The sequence below is a fragment of the Gallinula chloropus genome (genome assembly GCF_964237585.1).
Source record: "Gallinula chloropus genome assembly, contig: HAP1_SCAFFOLD_341, whole genome shotgun sequence".
NCBI classification, from domain to species: Eukaryota; Metazoa; Chordata; class Aves; order Gruiformes; family Rallidae; genus Gallinula; species Gallinula chloropus.
This window is the reverse complement of record NW_028168379.1, coordinates 475-17,973: the sequence shown is the minus strand read 5'-3', so window position 1 is coordinate 17,973 and position 17,499 is coordinate 475. Positions and strand designations below refer to the sequence as shown.

The following is a 17,499-nucleotide window of genomic DNA, read 5'->3' as shown; positions in this document are numbered from 1 at the left end:
AGGGGTTTAGGGGGAAGATGCTTGAGGGGCTTGGGGAAAATGCTTCAGAGGGGGTTGGGGAGAAGATGCTTCAGGGGAATATTGGGGGGAAGATGCTGCAGAGGGGTTTGGGGGAAGGTGCTTCAGAGTGTGTTGGGGAGAAGATGCTTCAGAGGGGTTTGGGGAGAAGATACTTCAGAGGGGTTTGGGGGGAAGATGCTTCAGAGGGTTTGGGGGGAAGATGCTTCAGAGGGTTTGAGGGGAAGGTGCTTCAGAGGGGTGTTGGGGAGAAGGTGCTTCAGAGGGGGTTGGGGGGAAGATGCTTCGGGGGGGTTGGGGAGAAGATGCTTCAGAGGGGGTTGGGGAGAAGATGCTTCAGAGGGGGCTGGGGGGAAGATGCTTCAGAGGGATTGGGAAGAAGATGCTTCAGAAGGGTTTGGGGAGAAGGTGCTTCTGAGGGGTTTGGGGAGAAGATGCTTCAGAGGGGGTTGGGGAGAAGATGCTTCTGAGGGGTTTAGGGGGAAGATGCTTCAGAGGGTGTGGGGAGAAGATATTTCAGAGGGTTTAGGGGGGAAGGTGCTTCAGAGGGATTGGGAAGAAGATGCTTCAGAAGGGTTTGGGGAGAAGATGCTTCAGAGGGGGTTGGGGAGAAGATGCTTCAGGGGGATATTGGGGAGAAGGTGCTGCAGAGGGGTTTAGGGGGAAGATGCTTGAGGGGCTTGGGGGAAAATGCTTCAGAGGGGGTTGGGGAGAAGATGCTTCAGAGGGGTTTGGGGGGAAGACGCTGCAGAGGGGTTTGAGGGGAAGGTGCTTCAGAGGGGTGTTGGGGAGAAGGTGCTTCAGAGGGGGTTGGGGGGAAGATGCTTCGGGGGGGTTGGGGAGAAGATGCTTCAGAGGGGTTTGGGGGGAAGATGCTTCAGAGGGGGCTGGGGGGAAGATGCTTCAGAGGGATTGGGAAGAAGATGCTTCAGAAGGGTTTGGGGAGAAGGTGCTTCAGAGGGGTTTGGGGGGAAGATGCTTCAGGGGGGTTTGGGGAGAAGATGCTTCAGAGGGATTTGGGGGGAAGATGCTTCAGAGGGATTGGGAAGAAGATGCTTCAGAAGGGTTTGGGGAGAAGGTGCTTCAGAGGGGTTTGGGGGGAAGATGCTTCAGGGGGGTTTGGGGAGAAGATGCTTCAGAGGGATTTGGGGGGAAGATGCTTCAGAGGGATTGGGAAGAAGATGCTTCAGAAGGGTTTGGGGAGAAGGTGCTTCAGAGGGGTTTGGGGGGAAGATGCTTCAGGGGGGTTTGGGGAGAAGATGCTTCAGAGGGATTTGGGGGGAAGATGCTTCAGAGGGTGTTGGGGAGAAGATACTTCTGAGGGGTTTAGGGGGAAGATGCTTCAGAGGGTGTGGGGAGAAGATATTTCAGAGGGTTTAGGGGGAAGGTGCTTCAGAGGGATTGGGAAGAAGATGCTTCAGAAGGGTTTGGGGAGAAGATGCTGCAGAGGAGTTTGGGGAGGAAGGTGCTTCAGAGGGTGTGGGGAGAAGATATTTCAGAGGGTTTAGGGAGGAAGGTGCTTCAGAGAGTGTTGGGGAGAAGGTGCTTCCCATTTTTTTGAGGGGGGATGCCTTCTCCCTGGAGTGGTTCTCCTCAACCTTCAGCTTCTCACCAGGGAAAGGCAGGGGATAGGGAAAAGTTTTGGGGGAGGCACCCAGAAGTGGTACCCAGGGGGGTTCAGATGCAACAGCTTCCCTTCATCTCAACGTCCTGGGGCAAAAAGGGGTGCTGGGGGGGGGGATGGGGGGTGGTTTTCACTGCCTCTCTTGCAAGGAAGAGGATGCTCCATGCCTTGCACCCCAAACCTTGCACCCCAGACCTGCCACCCCCCGAGGAGCAGAGGGTGGGGGCAGGATGGGGGTGATGGGTTTGGTGTGAAGGACGGGTGAGGGCTGGAGCTTTGCAGGAGCTCAGCATCCCTGCTGTGCTTTGGAGATAAGCAAAGACCTCCCCCTCCTTTGGTCCCTCATTAAAGGGGCTGATAATGATTTCTCTCAGCTGGGATAACTGGGGCAAGGTGACCTCCAGCAGCTCCTCCAAGCCTGGAGTGGGCAGGGAACTGCTGCTGCAGGCAGCTGCCTGGGTGGTGCTTGGAGACCCAGCACCACCCCTCACCTGGGGGTTGGGTGGGTTGGGGAGTTGGGGAGGGGGCAATATTGCTTCTTACTTACTGCCAAGGACCCCACAGCATCTCCTGGTGCTTCTTCCATGGGGCTTGGCATTTAGAATCATGGGTGGGGTGGGTGGGAAGGGAACTTAAGAGCCCACCCAGCCCCACCCTGCAGTGAGCAGGGACATCTTCACTAGAGCAGGGTGCTCAGAGCCCCATCCAGCCTGACCTGGGGTGTCTCCAGGGATGGGGCCTCCCCCACCTCTCTGGGCACCCTGTCCCAGTGTCCCACCACCCTCAGAGGGAAGAACTTTGTCCCGACACCCACCCTAAACCTCCCCTTTTCCAGGGAAGGGACCTTAAAGCCCATCTAGTCCAACCCCCTGCCATGGGCAGGGACAGCTTCACCCAGAGCAGGGTGCTCAGAGCCCCCTCCAGCCTGACCTTGGATGTGTCCAGGGGTGGGAATGTGTAAGGTGGGAAGGGACCTTTAGAGCCCACCCATCCCCACCCTGCAGTGAGCAGGGACATCTTCACTAGAGCAGGGTGCTCAGAGCCCCATCCACCCTGACCTGGGGTGTCTCCAGGGATGGGGCCTCCCCCACCTCTCTAGGCACCCTGTCCCAGTGTCCCCCCACCTATCCATGGAAGAACCTTCAAAGCTCCACCACCTCCTGACCATCCTCAACCTCTGCTGATGTTTTCCAGGCTCCAAATTAATCAATAACCCTCCAACCAGCCCAGAGAGACACCAAGGTGGGGGGGGGGGGGCAAGCAGATTGGGGACAGACACCTCCATGGGCTCCCTGCTAACAGCTCAGGGTCCAAGTATTGTGCAAAGGTCACTGAAACCTCCAAAAACCACCATCCCCCCCCACACCTCCCAAGGGTTTATTCATTAACAGGGCAGGAGGAGGGGGAGGGACACAGTTCTCCCTCTCCCCCCCCCCCCCCATCATGCCCAGGAGCTCCTGGTTTGGGAAGGAGGTGGCAGCTCAGCTAATTGCAGTGGGGAATAATTTAATTAAAGAAAAGGAGAAGGGGGGGAAAATACCCCCAAACCCACCCAAAAATGGGGGTGGGACAGCAAATGGCATTGGGAGGGGGGAGGGGGGATCCTCTCCTGAAGGCATCCAGGCAGGAACTTGGCTGGGGGGCTCCTGCAGCCCCCTCTCCCAGGACACATCCAGCCCAGGGAAGGGTTTAAATCCCCCCACACCCCAGGCTCAGGGATCATGGACCCAGTCAGTCACCAGTGCTGGGAGCCCAGGGTGCTGGGGTTGGGTTTGGCACCCCAGGGTGTGGGGTTGGCACCCCAGGGAGGGCAGGGCTGGGCACCCTGGGGCTGGGTGTCTGAGGGTGATGTGGGGTTATGGGATGCTGTGTCCTGGTTGGGGGGGTCTCCAAAGCAGCCAGGACAGGGCTGGGGGCTGGGAGAGGCACCCCCATGGGCACTTCAGCACTACAGAGAGCAACCTGCTCCCCAGTGGGGGTGTTAGAGGGATCACAGCAGCATGGGGGGTTGGGGGGAGCTCTGGGGATCCCCCAGACCCACCCCCAGAGCAGGGTCCCCTCAGCCCAGGATCAGGGCTTGGGGTGGCTCCAGGGCTGGAGGGAGACTCCCCAAGCTCTCTGGGCAGCCTGGCCCAGGGCTCTGCCACCCTCCCAGCACACAAGTTCCTCCTCAGGCTCAGGGGGAACTTCCCCTGCTCCAGTCTGTGCCCACGGCCCCTTGGCCTGTCCCTGGGCCCCCCTGAACACAGCCTGACCCCTCCTCCTGAGCCCACCCCTCAGGGGTTGCTCAGCACTGAGCAGATCCCCCTCAGGCTTCTCTTCTGCGGGCTGAGCAGCCCCGAGTCCCTCAGCCTCTCTGCCCAGAGATGTCCTGGTGGCCTCAGCATCCCCACAGCCCTTTGCTGTCCCCTCTCCAGCAGCTCCCTGTCCTTCCTGAGCCCAGAACCCCACACAGCATCCCAAATCTCAACACCCTCCCCAGAGCTGCTACATCCCCTCCAGCAGTGGGGAAACTGAGGCACGAGCCTTTGTACAGCCCTTTGTGTGCCAGACTAATCAGGTGGGGGGTTTGGGGTGGGGGGTTTGGAGGGGGAGGGAGGTTTTTTGGGGCCTCCTTTGTTCTCTGCTTAAAATTGCAGCAGTTGGGATGTAATTAGGGGCAGCTTTTATCCTTCCCTTCTCCATCTCTGAGGCCTTTCTTCCCACCCCCCCCTTCCCCCCCTTTCCTTTTTCTCCTGAGTTAATTGCTTCCCTTTGGAAATGGGGCCAGGGAACAAGGTCTGGAGGAAGGAGAGGGGGAGAGGACAGGGTGGGAGCTGGGTGGGAGCAGGGAGATGTTGTCCCTTAACTCAGGCCACCAGAGGCCCACCAAGATCCCTGCTGGCAGCACCCATGGGTGCCCTGCAGCCTTTGAAGGAAAAAAAAACCCTTAAAACCACATTTCCAGGGAGGGTTTTTGGTCCAGGGGATGAGTGGAGCTTCTCACATGATGCCACCCTCGGGCCAGGGTGGGTTTGGGTCCCTGAAGTGGGGGTGACACTGTGGTTCGAGCTGCCAAGGCCCCAGGGGGGACCTTTGCACCCAGCAAACCTGCTGTTTCCAGGCCTGAAATATTAACCTGGGGTGAAGCTGGAGCCATCCCAGAGTCCAGGGACTGGCTGGGTTGAAGTTTAACTGGGTGCCAGGGTGCTGGGGGGGGGGGTGGGAGAGGCCTGGGCTGGGTGCAGCCCTGCCCTCCCTGCCCAAACTCCCTGGGGGAGCTGGAGATCCTGGAATCAGGGAATCCCAGCCTGGGCTGGGCTGGGAGGGACCCCAAGGGTCCCAGAGCTCCAACCCCCTGCCACAGGCAGGGACACCAACCTCCAGGCCTGGAGCTACACAAGGGTGCCCAGGGCCCCAGCCAACCTGGCCTGGAACACCCCCAGGGACGGGGCACCCACCCCCTCTCTGGGCAGCCCCTTCCAGCCCCTCACCACTCTCTCTGCACAGAACTTCCCCCCAGTCTCTCCTCTCCCCCTTCCCTCCTCCAGCTTCACTCCAGCCCCTTGTCCTGCCAGGCTCTGCCCTTTAACAAGCCCATTCCCCTCCTGTTCCTGGGGTCCCTTCAGGGACGGGGAGGCTGCAGTGAGGTCCCCCCACAGCCTCCTCTTCTCCAGGCTGACCCAGCCCAGCTCCCTCAGCCTCTCTCCATGGGGAGCTGCTCCAGCCCTCTGAGCATCCCCGGGGCTCCTCTGACCCCTCTCCACCAGCCCCACATCTCCCTTGTGTTGGGCCCCAGCTCTGGCCACAGGACTCCAGCTGGGGAGGGCAGAGCAGAGAGGGACAATCCCCTCCCTGTCCCCCCACCAGTCCTCAGCCCCAGGATGGGTGCTCAGCACCCTCTGCAGACCCCCAGCAGGACCCTGTCAGGCTCTACCTGCACCCTTGCAAGCCCCCATGTGCACCCCATGTGTGCACCCTACATCCCAGTACCCTCATCCTGCACCCTATATGTGCACCCTGAATCCTGGTGCCTGCACCCCATGCATGCACCTTGCACCCCATGTGTGCACCCTGCACCCCAGTACCCTTATCATGCACCCCATGTGTGCACCCTGCACCCTGATACCCACACTCTGCACCCCTTATGTGCACCCTGCACCCCAGTACCCTCTCCTGCACCCTATATGTGCACCCTGCACCCTGATACCCACGTTCTGCACCCCTTATGTGCACCCTGCACCCCACATGTGCACCCAGCACCCTTCACATGCACCCTGCCATCTCAATGCCTGCACCCCATATGTGCACCCTGCACCCTGATACCCACACTCTGCACCCCTTATGTGCACCCTGCACCCCATGCATGCACCCTGCACCCCAGTACCCTCTTCCTGCACCCTATATGTGCACCCTGAATCCTGGTGCCTGCACCCCATGCATGCACCTTGCACCCCTTATGTGCACCCTGCACCCCATGTATGGACCCTGCACCCCATCTGTGCACCCTGCAGCCTGATGCCTGTACCCTAGCTGTGCCCCCAGCACCCTTCATGTGCACCCTGCAAGCTCAGTGCACCCCTAGTACCCACACTCTGCACCCTACATGCACACCCTGCACCCCATGTGTGCACCCTGCACCCCCAGTACCCACACTCTGCACCCCATGTGTGCACCCTGCATCCTGGTACCCTCATCCTATGCCCCCATATGTGCACCCTGCAACCCAGTACCCACACTCTGCACCCTATATGCACACCCTGTACCCCACATGTGCACCCAACACCCTTCACATGCACCCTGCCATCTCAATGCCTGCACCCCATATGTGCACCCTGCACCCCAGTACCCACACTCTGCACCCTATATGCACAGCCTGCACCCCATGTATGGACCCTGCACCCCTTATCTGCATCCCATGAATGGACCCTGCACCCCATGAGGGCACCCTGCACCCCTTATATGTGCCCTGCATCCCATGAGGGCACCCTGCACCCCATGTATGGACCCTGCACCCCATGAGGGCACCCCGCACCCCATGTATGGACCCTGAACCCCTTATGTACCCCCTGCACCCCATGAGGGCACCCCGCACCCCATGTATGGACCCTGCACCCCTTATGTGCCCCTGCACCCCATGTATGGACCCTGCACCCCATGAGGGCACCCTGCACCCCATGTATGGACCCTGCACCCCATATGTGCCCCCTGCACCCCATATGTGCACCCTGCACCCCATGAATGGACCCTGCACCCCATGAGGGCACCCTGAACCCCTTATGTACCCCCTGCACCCCACATATGGACCCTGCACCCCATGAGGGCACCCTGCACCCCATGTGTGCCCCCTGCACCCGGTGCCTGTACCCTAGCTGTGCCCCCAGCCCCCTTCCCATGCACCCCACCATCTCAATGCCTGCACCCCATGTGTGCAGCCTGCACCCTGCATGTGCCCCTTGCACACACATGTGCCTCCCCCCCTCCCCATTTTGCTTAAGCCCTAAAAGACCCCCCAAAGGAGGGTACCTAAGGGGGCCTGAAGCTTTAACTCCTGCCCATGGGGCTGGGGTGGGGGGGGGTGAGTCTCCCCGGGGTGCTGCCTGCCCTGCCCTGGGTGGTGGGTGTGATGCACCCTGAGGATGCTGGGGGGGGGGTCAGACCTCCTGGCTTGGTGCTCAGTGACCTTCAGAGGAGTTTGTGGCCACGTCCATCACTGCCAGTGCTGGTGAGCACTGAGCACGTGAGGGGGAGAGGGGGGCTGTGGGGGTCTGGGATGCCTTGGGTGCTGCCAGTGTCCCCCCTCCACTCCCCTGGGGACACAGCAGGATGCCTCTTCCTCTCCAAGGTGAGATTTGAGGAGCAGAAATCCCACCCTCAGGGATGCTCTTCCCTCCTCTGGCTGTGCCTGAGACCGTGAGACCACCAGGAGCAGCTTGGAGCTGCCAAGAAGGAAACAGCCTGGGGGAGCTCAGGCTGCAGCCAGATTGATTCCCTCAGCCCAGGCTCCAGCCAGCACCCTCAGGGTGCTGGGAGGCAGCAGCAGCAGCCCCATCACTCCTGTTTATGGGCTTCTCCTGGGAATAAAAACCTCTGGGAGGCCCAGAGGAAATGAGGGTGGGACTGGCACAGGCTCACAGGGCTGGAAGGGCCCCCCCAGAGCCCCTGGGGTCCCACCCCCTGCCCAAGCAGGGTCCCCAGGACAGGGGCTGGGATCTCTCCAGAGAAGGAGACTCCACACCCCCTGGGCAGCCTGTCCCAGGGCTCCCTCACCCTCACTGGGAAGAAGTTCTTCCCCACATTGGGGGGAACTCCCTGGGCTCCAACTTGAGCCCATCGCCCCTTGTCCTGTCCCCACAGACACTGAGCAGAGGCTGCCCATGGCCCCCTGGGTCCCACCCTTCAGCTCTTGATCCCCAGTGATCAGATCCCCTCTCAGGCTCTTCTCTGCAGGCTGAACAGCCCCAGCTCCCTCAGCCTTCCCATCTCTTCTCATGGTCCACCCTGGACCCACCAGCACCCAAGCCCCAGGTCTGCTCTGGCTTGGCTGCTTTGGGGGGAGCAGAGGGGTGTCTCCACCCCACCCCATCACCCTGGGCTAATCCCACCCCACCCACCTGTGTGGGCATCAGACCTCACAGAACACGTGTGCCTGAGGACATGGTGCACCCAAGGGTGGAGGATGTGAGCACCTGAGGACATGGTGCACCCCAGGGAGGGAGGATGTGAGCACCTGAGGACATGGTGCACCCCTGGGATGCAGGATGTGAGCACCTGGGGACATGGTGCACCCCTGGGATGCAGGATGTGAGCACCTGGGGACATGGTGCACCCCAGGGAGGGAGGATGCAGGCACCTGAGGACATGGTGCACCCAGGGATGGAGGATGTGAGCACCTGGGGACATGGTGCACCCCTGGGATGGAGGATGTGAGCACCTGAGGACATGGTGCACCCCTGGGATGCAGGATGTGAGCACCTGAGGACATGGTGCACCCCTGGGATGGAGGATGTGAGCACCTGGGGACATGGTGCACCCCAGGGAGGGAGGATGTGAGCACCTGAGGACATGGTGCACCCAGGGATGGAGGATGTGAGCACCTGAGGACATGGTGCACCCCTGGGATGCAGGATGCAGGCACCCAGAGGGGAGAGGACACTGCACCCCAGGGATGGAGGATGCAGGCACCCAGAGGGGAGAGGACACTGCACCCCAGGGGGGAGGATGCAGCACCCAGAGGGGAGAGGACACTGCACCCCAGGGGGGAGGATGCAGCACCCAGAGGGGAGAGGACACTGCACCCCAGGGATGGAGGATGCAGGCACCCAGAGGGGAGAGGACACTGCACCCCAGGGATGGAGGATGCAGGCACCCAGAGGGGAGAGGACACCGCACCCCAGGGGGGGAGGATGCAGCACCCAGAGGGGAGAGGACACTGCACCCCAGGGATGCAGGATGCAGCACCCAGAGGGGAGAGGACACTGCACCCCAGGGATGCAGGATGCAGCACCCAGAGGGGAGAGGACACTGCACCCCAGGGGGGGAGGATGCAGCACCCAGAGGGGAGAGGACACTGCACCCCAGGGGGGAGGATGCAGGCACCCAGAGGGGAGAGGACACTGCACCCCAGGGGGGGAGGATGCAGGCACCCAGAGGGGAGAGGACACCGCACCCCAGGGGGGGAGGATGCAGCACCCAGAGGGGAGAGGACACTGCACCCCAGGGAGGGAGGATGCAGGCACCCAGAGGGGAGAGGACACTGCACCCCAGGGATGCAGGATGCAGCACCCAGAGGGGAGAGGACACTGCACCCCAGGGGGGGAGGATGCAGCACCCAGAGGGGAGAGGACACTGCACCCCAGGGATGCAGGATGCAGCACCCAGAGGGGAGAGGACACTGCACCCCAGGGGGGGAGGATGCAGCACCCAGAGGGGAGAGGACACTGCACCCCAGGGGGGAGGATGCAGGCACCCAGAGGGGAGAGGACACTGCACCCCAGGGAGGGAGGATGCAGGCACCCAGAGGGGAGAGGACACCGCACCCCAGGGGGGGAGGATGCAGCACCCAGAGGGGAGAGGACACTGCACCCCAGGGATGCAGGATGCAGCACCCAGAGGGGAGAGGACACTGCACCCCAGGGATGCAGGATGCAGCACCCAGAGGGGAGAGGACACTGCACCCCAGGGGGGGAGGATGCAGCACCCAGAGGGGAGAGGACACTGCACCCCAGGGGGGAGGATGCAGCACCCAGAGGGGAGAGGACACTGCACCCCAGGGGGGGAGGATGCAGCACCCAGAGGGGAGAGGACACCGCACCCCAGGGAGGGAGGATGCAGCACCCAGAGGGGAGAGGACACTGCACCCCAGGGAGGGAGGATGCAGCACCCAGAGGGGAGAGGACACCGCACCCCAGGGAGGGAGGATGCAGCACCCAGAGGGGAGAGGACACCGCACCCCAGGGAGGGAGGATGCAGCACCCAGAGGGGAGAGGACACCGCACCCCAGGGAGGGAGGATGCAGCACCCAGAGGGGAGAGGACACTGCACCCCAGGGAGGGAGGATGCAGCACCCAGAGGGGAGAGGACACCGCACCCCAGGGAGGGAGGATGCAGCACCCAGAGGGGAGAGGACACCGCACCCCAGGGAGGGAGGATGCAGCACCCAGAGGGGAGAGGACACCGCACCCCAGGGAGGGAGGATGCAGCACCCAGAGGGGAGAGGACACTGCACCCCAGGGAGGGAGGATGCAGCACCCAGAGGGGAGAGGACACTGCACCCCAGGGAGGGAGGATGCAGCACCCAGAGGGGAGAGGACACTGCACCCCAGGGAGGGAGGATGCAGGCACCCAGAGGGGAGAGGATGCAGCACCCAGAGGGGAGAGGACACTGCACCCCAGGGAGGGAGGATGCAGGCACCCAGAGGGGAGAGGACACCGCACCCCAGGGAGGGAGGATGCAGGCACCCAGAGGGGAGAGGACACCACACCCCAGGGAGGGAGGATGCAGGCACCCAGAGGGGAGAGGACACCGCACCCCAGGGAGGGAGGATGCAGCACCCAGAGGGGAGAGGACACCGCACCCCAGGGAGGGAGGATGCAGCACCCAGAGGGGAGAGGACACCGCACCCCAGGGAGGGAGGATGCAGGCACCCAGAGGGGAGAGGATGCAGCACCCAGAGGGGAGAGGACACCGCACCCCAGGGAGGGAGGATGCAGCACCCAGAGGGGAGAGGACACTGCACCCCAGGGAGGGAGGATGCAGCACCCAGAGGGGAGAGGACACCGCACCCCAGGGAGGGAGGATGCAGCACCCAGAGGGGAGTGGACACTGCACCCCAGGGATGGAGGATGCAGCACCCAGAGGGGAGAGGACACTGCACCACAGGGGGGAGGATGCAGCACCCAGAGGGGAGAGGACACCGCACCCCAGGGAGGGAGAATGCAGCACCCAGAGGGGAGAGGACACTGCACCCCAGGGAGGGAGGATGCAGCACCCAGAGGGGAGAGGACACCGCACCCCAGGGAGGGAAGATGCAGCACCCAGAGGGGAGAGGACACCGCACCCCAGGGAGGGAGGATGCAGCACCCAGAGGGGAGAGGACACCGCACCCCAGGGAGGGAGGATGCAGCACCCAGAGGGGAGAGGACACCGCACCCCAGGGAGGGAGGATGCAGCATCCAGAGGGGAGAGGACACCGGACCCCAGGGAGGGAGGATGCAGCATCCAGAGGGGAGAGGACACCGCACCCCAGGGGGGAGGATGCAGCACCCAGAGGGGAGAGGACACCGCACCCCAGTGGGGAGGATGTAGCACCCAGAGGGGAGAGGACACTGCACCCCAGGGGGGGAGGATGCAGCACCCAGAGGGGAGAGGACACCGCACCCCAGGGAGGGAGGATGCAGCACCCAGAGGGGAGAGGACACCGCACCCCAGGGAGGGAGGATGCAGCACCCAGAGGGGAGAGGACACCGCACCCCAGGGATGGAGGATGCAGGCACCCAGAGGGGAGAGGACACCGCACCCCAGGGAGGGAGGATGCAGGCACCCAGAGGGGAGAGGACACCGCACCCCAGGGAGGGAGGATGCAGGCACCCAGAGGGGAGAGGACACCGCACCCCAGGGAGGGAGGATGCAGCACCCAGAGGGGAGAGGACACTGCATCCCAGGGAGGGAGGATGCAGGCACCCAGAGGGGAGAGGATGCAGCACCCAGAGGGGAGAGGACACCGCACCCCAGGGAGGGAGGATGCAGCACCCAGAGGGGAGAGGACACCGCACCCCAGGGAGGGAGGATGCAGGCACCCAGAGGGGAGAGGACACCGCACCCCAGGGAGGGAGGATGCAGCACCCAGAGTGGAGAGGACACCGCACCCCAGGGAGGGAGGATGCAGCACCCAGAGGGGAGAGGACACTGCACCCCAGGGGGGAGGATGCAGCACCCAGAGGGGAGAGGACACCGCACCCCAGGGGGGAGGATGCAGCACCCAGAGGGGAGAGGACACCGCACCCCAGTGGGGAGGATGCAGCACCCAGAGGGGAGAGGACACTGCACCCCAGGGGGGGAGGATGCAGCACCCAGAGGGGAGAGGACACTGCACCCCAGGGGGGGAGGATGCAGCACCCAGAGGGGAGAGGACACTGCACCCCAGGGATGCAGGATGCAGCACCCAGAGGGGAGAGGACACCGCACCACAGGGGGGAGGATGCAGCACCCAGAGGGGAGAGGACACCGCACCCCAGGGAGGGAGGATGCAGCACCCAGAGGGGAGAGGACACTGCACCCCAGGGAGGGAGGATGCAGCACCCAGAGGGGAGAGGACACTGCACCACAGGGGGGAGGATGCAGCACCCAGAGGGGAGAGGACACTGCACCCCAGGGAGGGAGGATGCAGCACCCAGAGGGGAGAGGACACTGCACCACAGGGGGGAGGATGCAGCACCCAGAGGGGAGAGGACACTGCACCCCAGGGAGGGAGGATGCAGCACCCAGAGGGGAGAGGACACTGCACCCCAGGGAGGGAGGATGCAGGTACCCAGAGGGGAGAGGACACTGCACCCCAGGGAGGGAGGATGTGAGCACCCAGAGGGGAGAGGACACTGCACCCCAGGGATGCAGGATGCAGCACCCAGAGGGGAGAGGACACTGCACCCCAGGGATGCAGGATGCAGGCACCCAGAGGGGAGAGGACACTGCACCCCAGTGGGGAGGATGTGAGCACCCAGAGGGGAGAGGACACTGCACCCCAGGGATGCAGGATGCAGCACCCAGAGGGGAGAGGACACTGCACCCCAGGGATGGAGGATGCAGGCACCCAGAGGGGAGAGGAGACCGCACCCCAGGGATGCAGGATGCAGGCACCCAGAGGGGAGAGGACACTGCACCCCAGGGGGGGAGGATGCAGCACCCAGAGGGGAGAGGACACTGCACCCCAGGGAGGGAGGATGCAGCACCCAGAGAGGAGAGGACACTGCACCCCAGGGAGGGAGGATGCAGCACCCAGAGGGGAGAGGACACTGCACCCCAGGGATGGAGGATGCAGCACCCAGAGGGGAGAGGACACTGCACCCCAGGGGGGGAGGATGCAGCACCCAGAGGGGAGAGGACACTGCACCCCAGGGAGGGAGGATGCAGCACCCAGAGGGGAGAGGACACTGCACCCCAGGGGGGGAGGATGCAGCACCCAGAGGGGAGAGGACACTGCACCCTGGATGTCTGTCTGTCCGTCTGGAGCGCAGGATAAGGCGGGGGGGGGGAGGGCGCCTGACGCCACGGGGATGCGCGGGGGGGAGGAGGAGGAGGAGGAAGAGGAGGGGGAGGAAGAGGCAGGGCATCACTCGGTGCTTTATTGCTCTGCGCTGCGAGGCAGGTGGTGATTATTTCCAGCGTTAATTAACGAGGCTGTTAGTGCGGGAACACCCCCAAGCCAGGAGCCTCTGGTCACCCCCAGAACCTTCCCAGGACCCCCCAGGACCCCCCCAGGATCCACACAGAGCAGGGGGATGCTCTGTGCCACCCATCAACCCCCCCAGGACCCCCCCAGGACCCCCAGAACCTCCCCAGGACCCCCCGTCCAGATCCACACAGAGCAGGGGGGATGCTTTGTGCCACCCATCAAAACCCGCCCAGGACCCCCAGAACCTCCCCAGGATCCCCCCCAGGATCCACACAGAGCAGGGGGGATGCTTTGTGCCACCCATCAACACCCCTGGACACCCAGGACCCCCACTCTGGGGCTCCACACAGAGCAGGAGGGATGCTCTATGCCACCCATCGACCCCCCCCCGGACCCCCAGGACCCCCCCCCAGGATCCACACAGAGCAGGAGGGATGCTCTGTGCCACCCATCAACCCCCCCCCCCCCAAAATATAAAGGCAAAGCTCAAGCCCCCCAGGCAGGGGGAGGCAGAGGAGGCCCAGAGAAGGGCTCTGCCTGCCCCCCCCCCAGCTCAGAGCCGGGAGAATTTGGGCAGGGGGGTGTCAGGGGGGAGCCCCTCCAGCCACTCCACCAGGATCCTGTTCAGCTCCGCTGGCCTGGGGGAGATGGGGGGGGGGGAAAGGACAGAGCTGGGGGGGGGTCTGGCTCCCTTGGGGCGATGAGGGGGGGGGAAGCAGAGATTTAGGGGGGGGGTCTGGCTCCCCTGGGGCGACTGGGGGGGGGAGGGAGAGATTTGGGGGGGTCTGGCTCCCCTGGGGAGATGGGGGGGGGGGGAAGCAGAGATTTGGGGGGGGGTCTGGCTCCCCGGGGGAGATGGGGGGGGAACAGAGATTTGGGGAGGGGTCTGGCTCCCCTGGGGCGATGGGGGGGGGAAGAAGAGATTGGGGGGGGGGGGTCTGGCTCCCCTGGGGAGATGTGGGGGCTCTGATGGAGCAAGGGGGGGGAAGCAGAGATTTGGGGGGGGGTCTGGCTCCCCTGGGGAGATGGGGGGGGGGGGAAGGACAGATTTGGGGGGGTTCTGGCTCCCCTGGAGAGATGGGGGGGGGGGGGAAGGAGAGATTTGGGGGAGGGTCTGGCTCCCCTGGGGTGATGGGGGGGGGGGAAGGAGAGATTTGGGGGGGGTCTGGCTCCCCTGGGGAGATGGGGGGGGAGGGAAGCAGAGATTTGGGGGGGGTCTGGCTCCCCTGGGGAGATGGTGGGGGGGAAGGAGAGATTTGGGGGGGGGGTCTGGCTCCCCTGGGGTGATGGGGGAGGGGAAGCAGAGATTTGGGGGGGGGTCTGGCTCCCCTGGGGCAATGGGGGGGCGATAGGGGGGTGATGTGGGGGCGATGGGGGGGCGATGGGTGCTGGTACCTCTCCATCTGGGTCCAGTGCCCACACTGCTCCAGGTGCTCCCTGCGCAGCTGGGGGATCTGCAGGGGGTGCAGGAGGGGCTGGGTACCCCCAGAACCCCCCCTGGGCTGCTCCTGCACCCCCTGGCCCCAAGGGACCCCCCCCACCACCACCTGAGAGATGGCAGGTACCCCCCTGCGCCCCCTCCCCAGTGCTCCAGCCCCCCCTTAGCCCTGTCTGGGCCACATCCAGGCCGGTGCTCAGCGCCTTACCCACTGCTCCATGCCCTTGCTCATGCTGGGGTGCAGCACAGCATCCCTCCCTGCTGTCACCATCAGCGCTGGCATGGGGATCTGGGGGGGGCACGGGGGGGAGAAGGTGGGGAAGGGTCCCCCCCAGAACAAGATCTGTCCCTCCCAGAAGAGGATCAGCCCCCCCAGGGCAGGATTTGGCCCCCCCAGGACAGGATCAGCCCCCCCCAGGACAGGATTTGGCCCCCCAGGACAGGATTTGGCCCCCCAGAACAGGATGAGCCCCCCCAGGGCAGGATGAGCCCCCCCAGGACAGGATGAGCCCCCCAGGACAGGATCAGCCCCCCCAGGAGAGGATGAGCCCCCCCAGGACAGGATGAGCCCCCAGGACAGGATGAGCCCCCCCCAGAACAGGATGAGTCCCCCCCCCCAGGACAGGATTTGGACCCCCCCAGGACAGGATGAGCCCCCCCCCCAGGACAGGATGAGCCCCCCCAGGACAGGATCAGCCCCCCCAGGACAGGATCAGCCCCCCAGGACAGGATCAGCCCCCCCAGGACAGGATCAGCCCCCCCGGACAGGATGACTCCCCCCAGGACAGGATTTGCCCCCCCCCCAGGACAGGATGAGCCCCAACAGGACAGGATCAGCCCCCCCAGGGCAGGATCAGCCCCCCCAGGGCAGGATGAGTCCCCCCAGCACAGGATGAGCCCCCCCAGGACAGGATCAGCCACCCCAAGGCAGGATCAGCCCCCCCCTGGACAGGATTTGGCCCCCCAGGACAGGATGAGTCCCCCCAGGACAGGATCAGCCCCCCAGGACAGGATCAGCCCCCCAAGGACAGGATCAGCCCCCCCAGAAGAGGATGAGCCCCCCCAGGACAGGATCAGCCCCCCTAGGGCAGGATGAGCCCCCCCAGGACAGGATCAGCCCCCCTAGGGCAGGATCAGCCCCCCCAGGACAGGATGACTCCCCCCAGGACAGGATCAGCCCCCCCAGGGCAGGATGAGCCCCCCAGGACAGGATGAGCCCCCCCAGGACAGGATGAGCCCCCCCCAGGACAGGATCAGCCCCCCCAGGACAGGATGACTCCCCCCAGGACAGGATCAGCCCCCCCAGGACAGGATCAGCCCCCCAGGACAGGATGAGCCCCCCCAGGACAGGATGAGCCCCCCAAGGACAGGATCAGCCCCCCCAGAAGAGGATGAGCCCCCCCAGGACAGGATCAGCCCCCCCAGGGCAGGATCAGCCACCCAGGACAGGATGAGCCCCCCAGGACAGGATGAGCCCCCCCAGGGCAGGATCAGCCCCCCAGGGCAGGATGAGTCCCCCCAGGGCAGGATCAGCTCCCCCAGGACAGGATGAGCCCCCCAGGACAGGATGAGCCACCCAGGACAGGATCAGCCCCCCAGGACAGGATCAGCCCCCCCAGGGCAGGATCAGCCACCCAGGACAGGATGAGCCCCCCAGGACAGGATGAGCCACCCAGGACAGGATCAGCCCCCCCAGGGCAGGATCAGCCCCCCAGGACAGGATCAGCCCCCCCAGGGCAGGATCAGCCACCCAGGGCAGGATGAGACCCCCCAGGACAGGATCAGCCCCCCCAGCACAGGATGAGTCCCCCCAGGACAGGATCAGCCCCCCCAGGACAGGATGAGCCCCCCCAGGACAGGATCAGCCCCCCCAGGACAGGATCAGCCCCCCCCAGGACAGGATCAGCCCCCCCAGGGCAGGATGAGCCCCCCCAGGACAGGATGAGCCACCCCCCAGGACAGGATCAGCCCCCCCAGGGCAGGATGAGCCCCCCCCCCCCAGAACAGGATGAGCCCCCCAGGGCAGGATGAGCCCCCCCAGGGCAGGATCAGGCCCCCCAGGACAGGATGAGCTCCCCCAGAACAGGATCAGCCCCCCCAGGACAGGATCAGCCCCCCCAGGGCAGGATCAGCCCCCCAGGGCAGGATTTGCCCCCCCCAGGACAGGATCAGCCCCCCCAGGGCAGGATAAGCCCCCCCAGGGCAGGATCAGCCCCCCAGCAGAGGGTCCCCCCACCTTCCTGTCCCTGGCAGTCAGAGCCCAGCGCCAGTTGGGTCGCATGTTGCGGTACCAGTTCAAGGGGCCCCTGGGAAAGGGGGGGCCAGGCTGGAGAGACTGGGGTGCAGCTCCACAGCCCCCACCCTCCCACCACCTGCAAGGGGAAAGCAGCCCCCCCGGACCCCTCCCCAGGCTCCTGCGGGGATGTGGGGGTGCCCCGTGGGGCTGGGGGGTGCCCTGTGGGGCTGGGGGTGACCCATGAGTGGGGGTGCCCCGTGGGTGGGGGTGCCCAATGGGTGGGGGTGCCCCGTGGGTGGGGGTGCCCAATGGG

The 17,499-nt window shown here is 64.7% G+C and overlaps 1 protein-coding gene across 1 annotated transcript; it reads right to left on the bottom strand.

Annotated features, from left to right (window-relative positions):
* Nucleotides 1-13,692: 13,692 nt before the first annotated feature.
* LOC311204556 (bifunctional epoxide hydrolase 2-like) lies at nt 13,693-17,253 on the bottom strand. The gene is made up of 4 exons (XM_084280965.1): nt 17,187-17,253; nt 15,159-15,239; nt 14,908-14,966; nt 13,693-14,150 (listed from the first exon to the last, which is right to left on the bottom strand). Exons 1-4 carry the CDS (start codon nt 17,229-17,231, stop codon nt 14,066-14,068), a joined length of 270 nt encoding a protein of 89 aa, XP_084137091.1. The 5' UTR covers nt 17,232-17,253; the 3' UTR covers nt 13,693-14,065.
* Nucleotides 17,254-17,499: the final 246 nt, after the last annotated feature.

Coding starts and splice junctions, on each gene's coding strand:
- LOC311204556 (XM_084280965.1), bottom strand. CDS start 17,231: ATGCGACCCAACTGGCGCTGGGCTCTGACTGCCAGGGACAGGAAG. Junction 14,967..15,158: donor GCAAGGGCATGGAGCAGTGG/GTAAGGCGCTGA, acceptor CACCCCCTGCAG/ATCCCCCAGCTGCGCAGGGA. Junction 14,151..14,907: donor CACTGGACCCAGATGGAGAG/GTACCAGCACCC, acceptor CATCTCCCCCAG/GCCAGCGGAGCTGAACAGGA.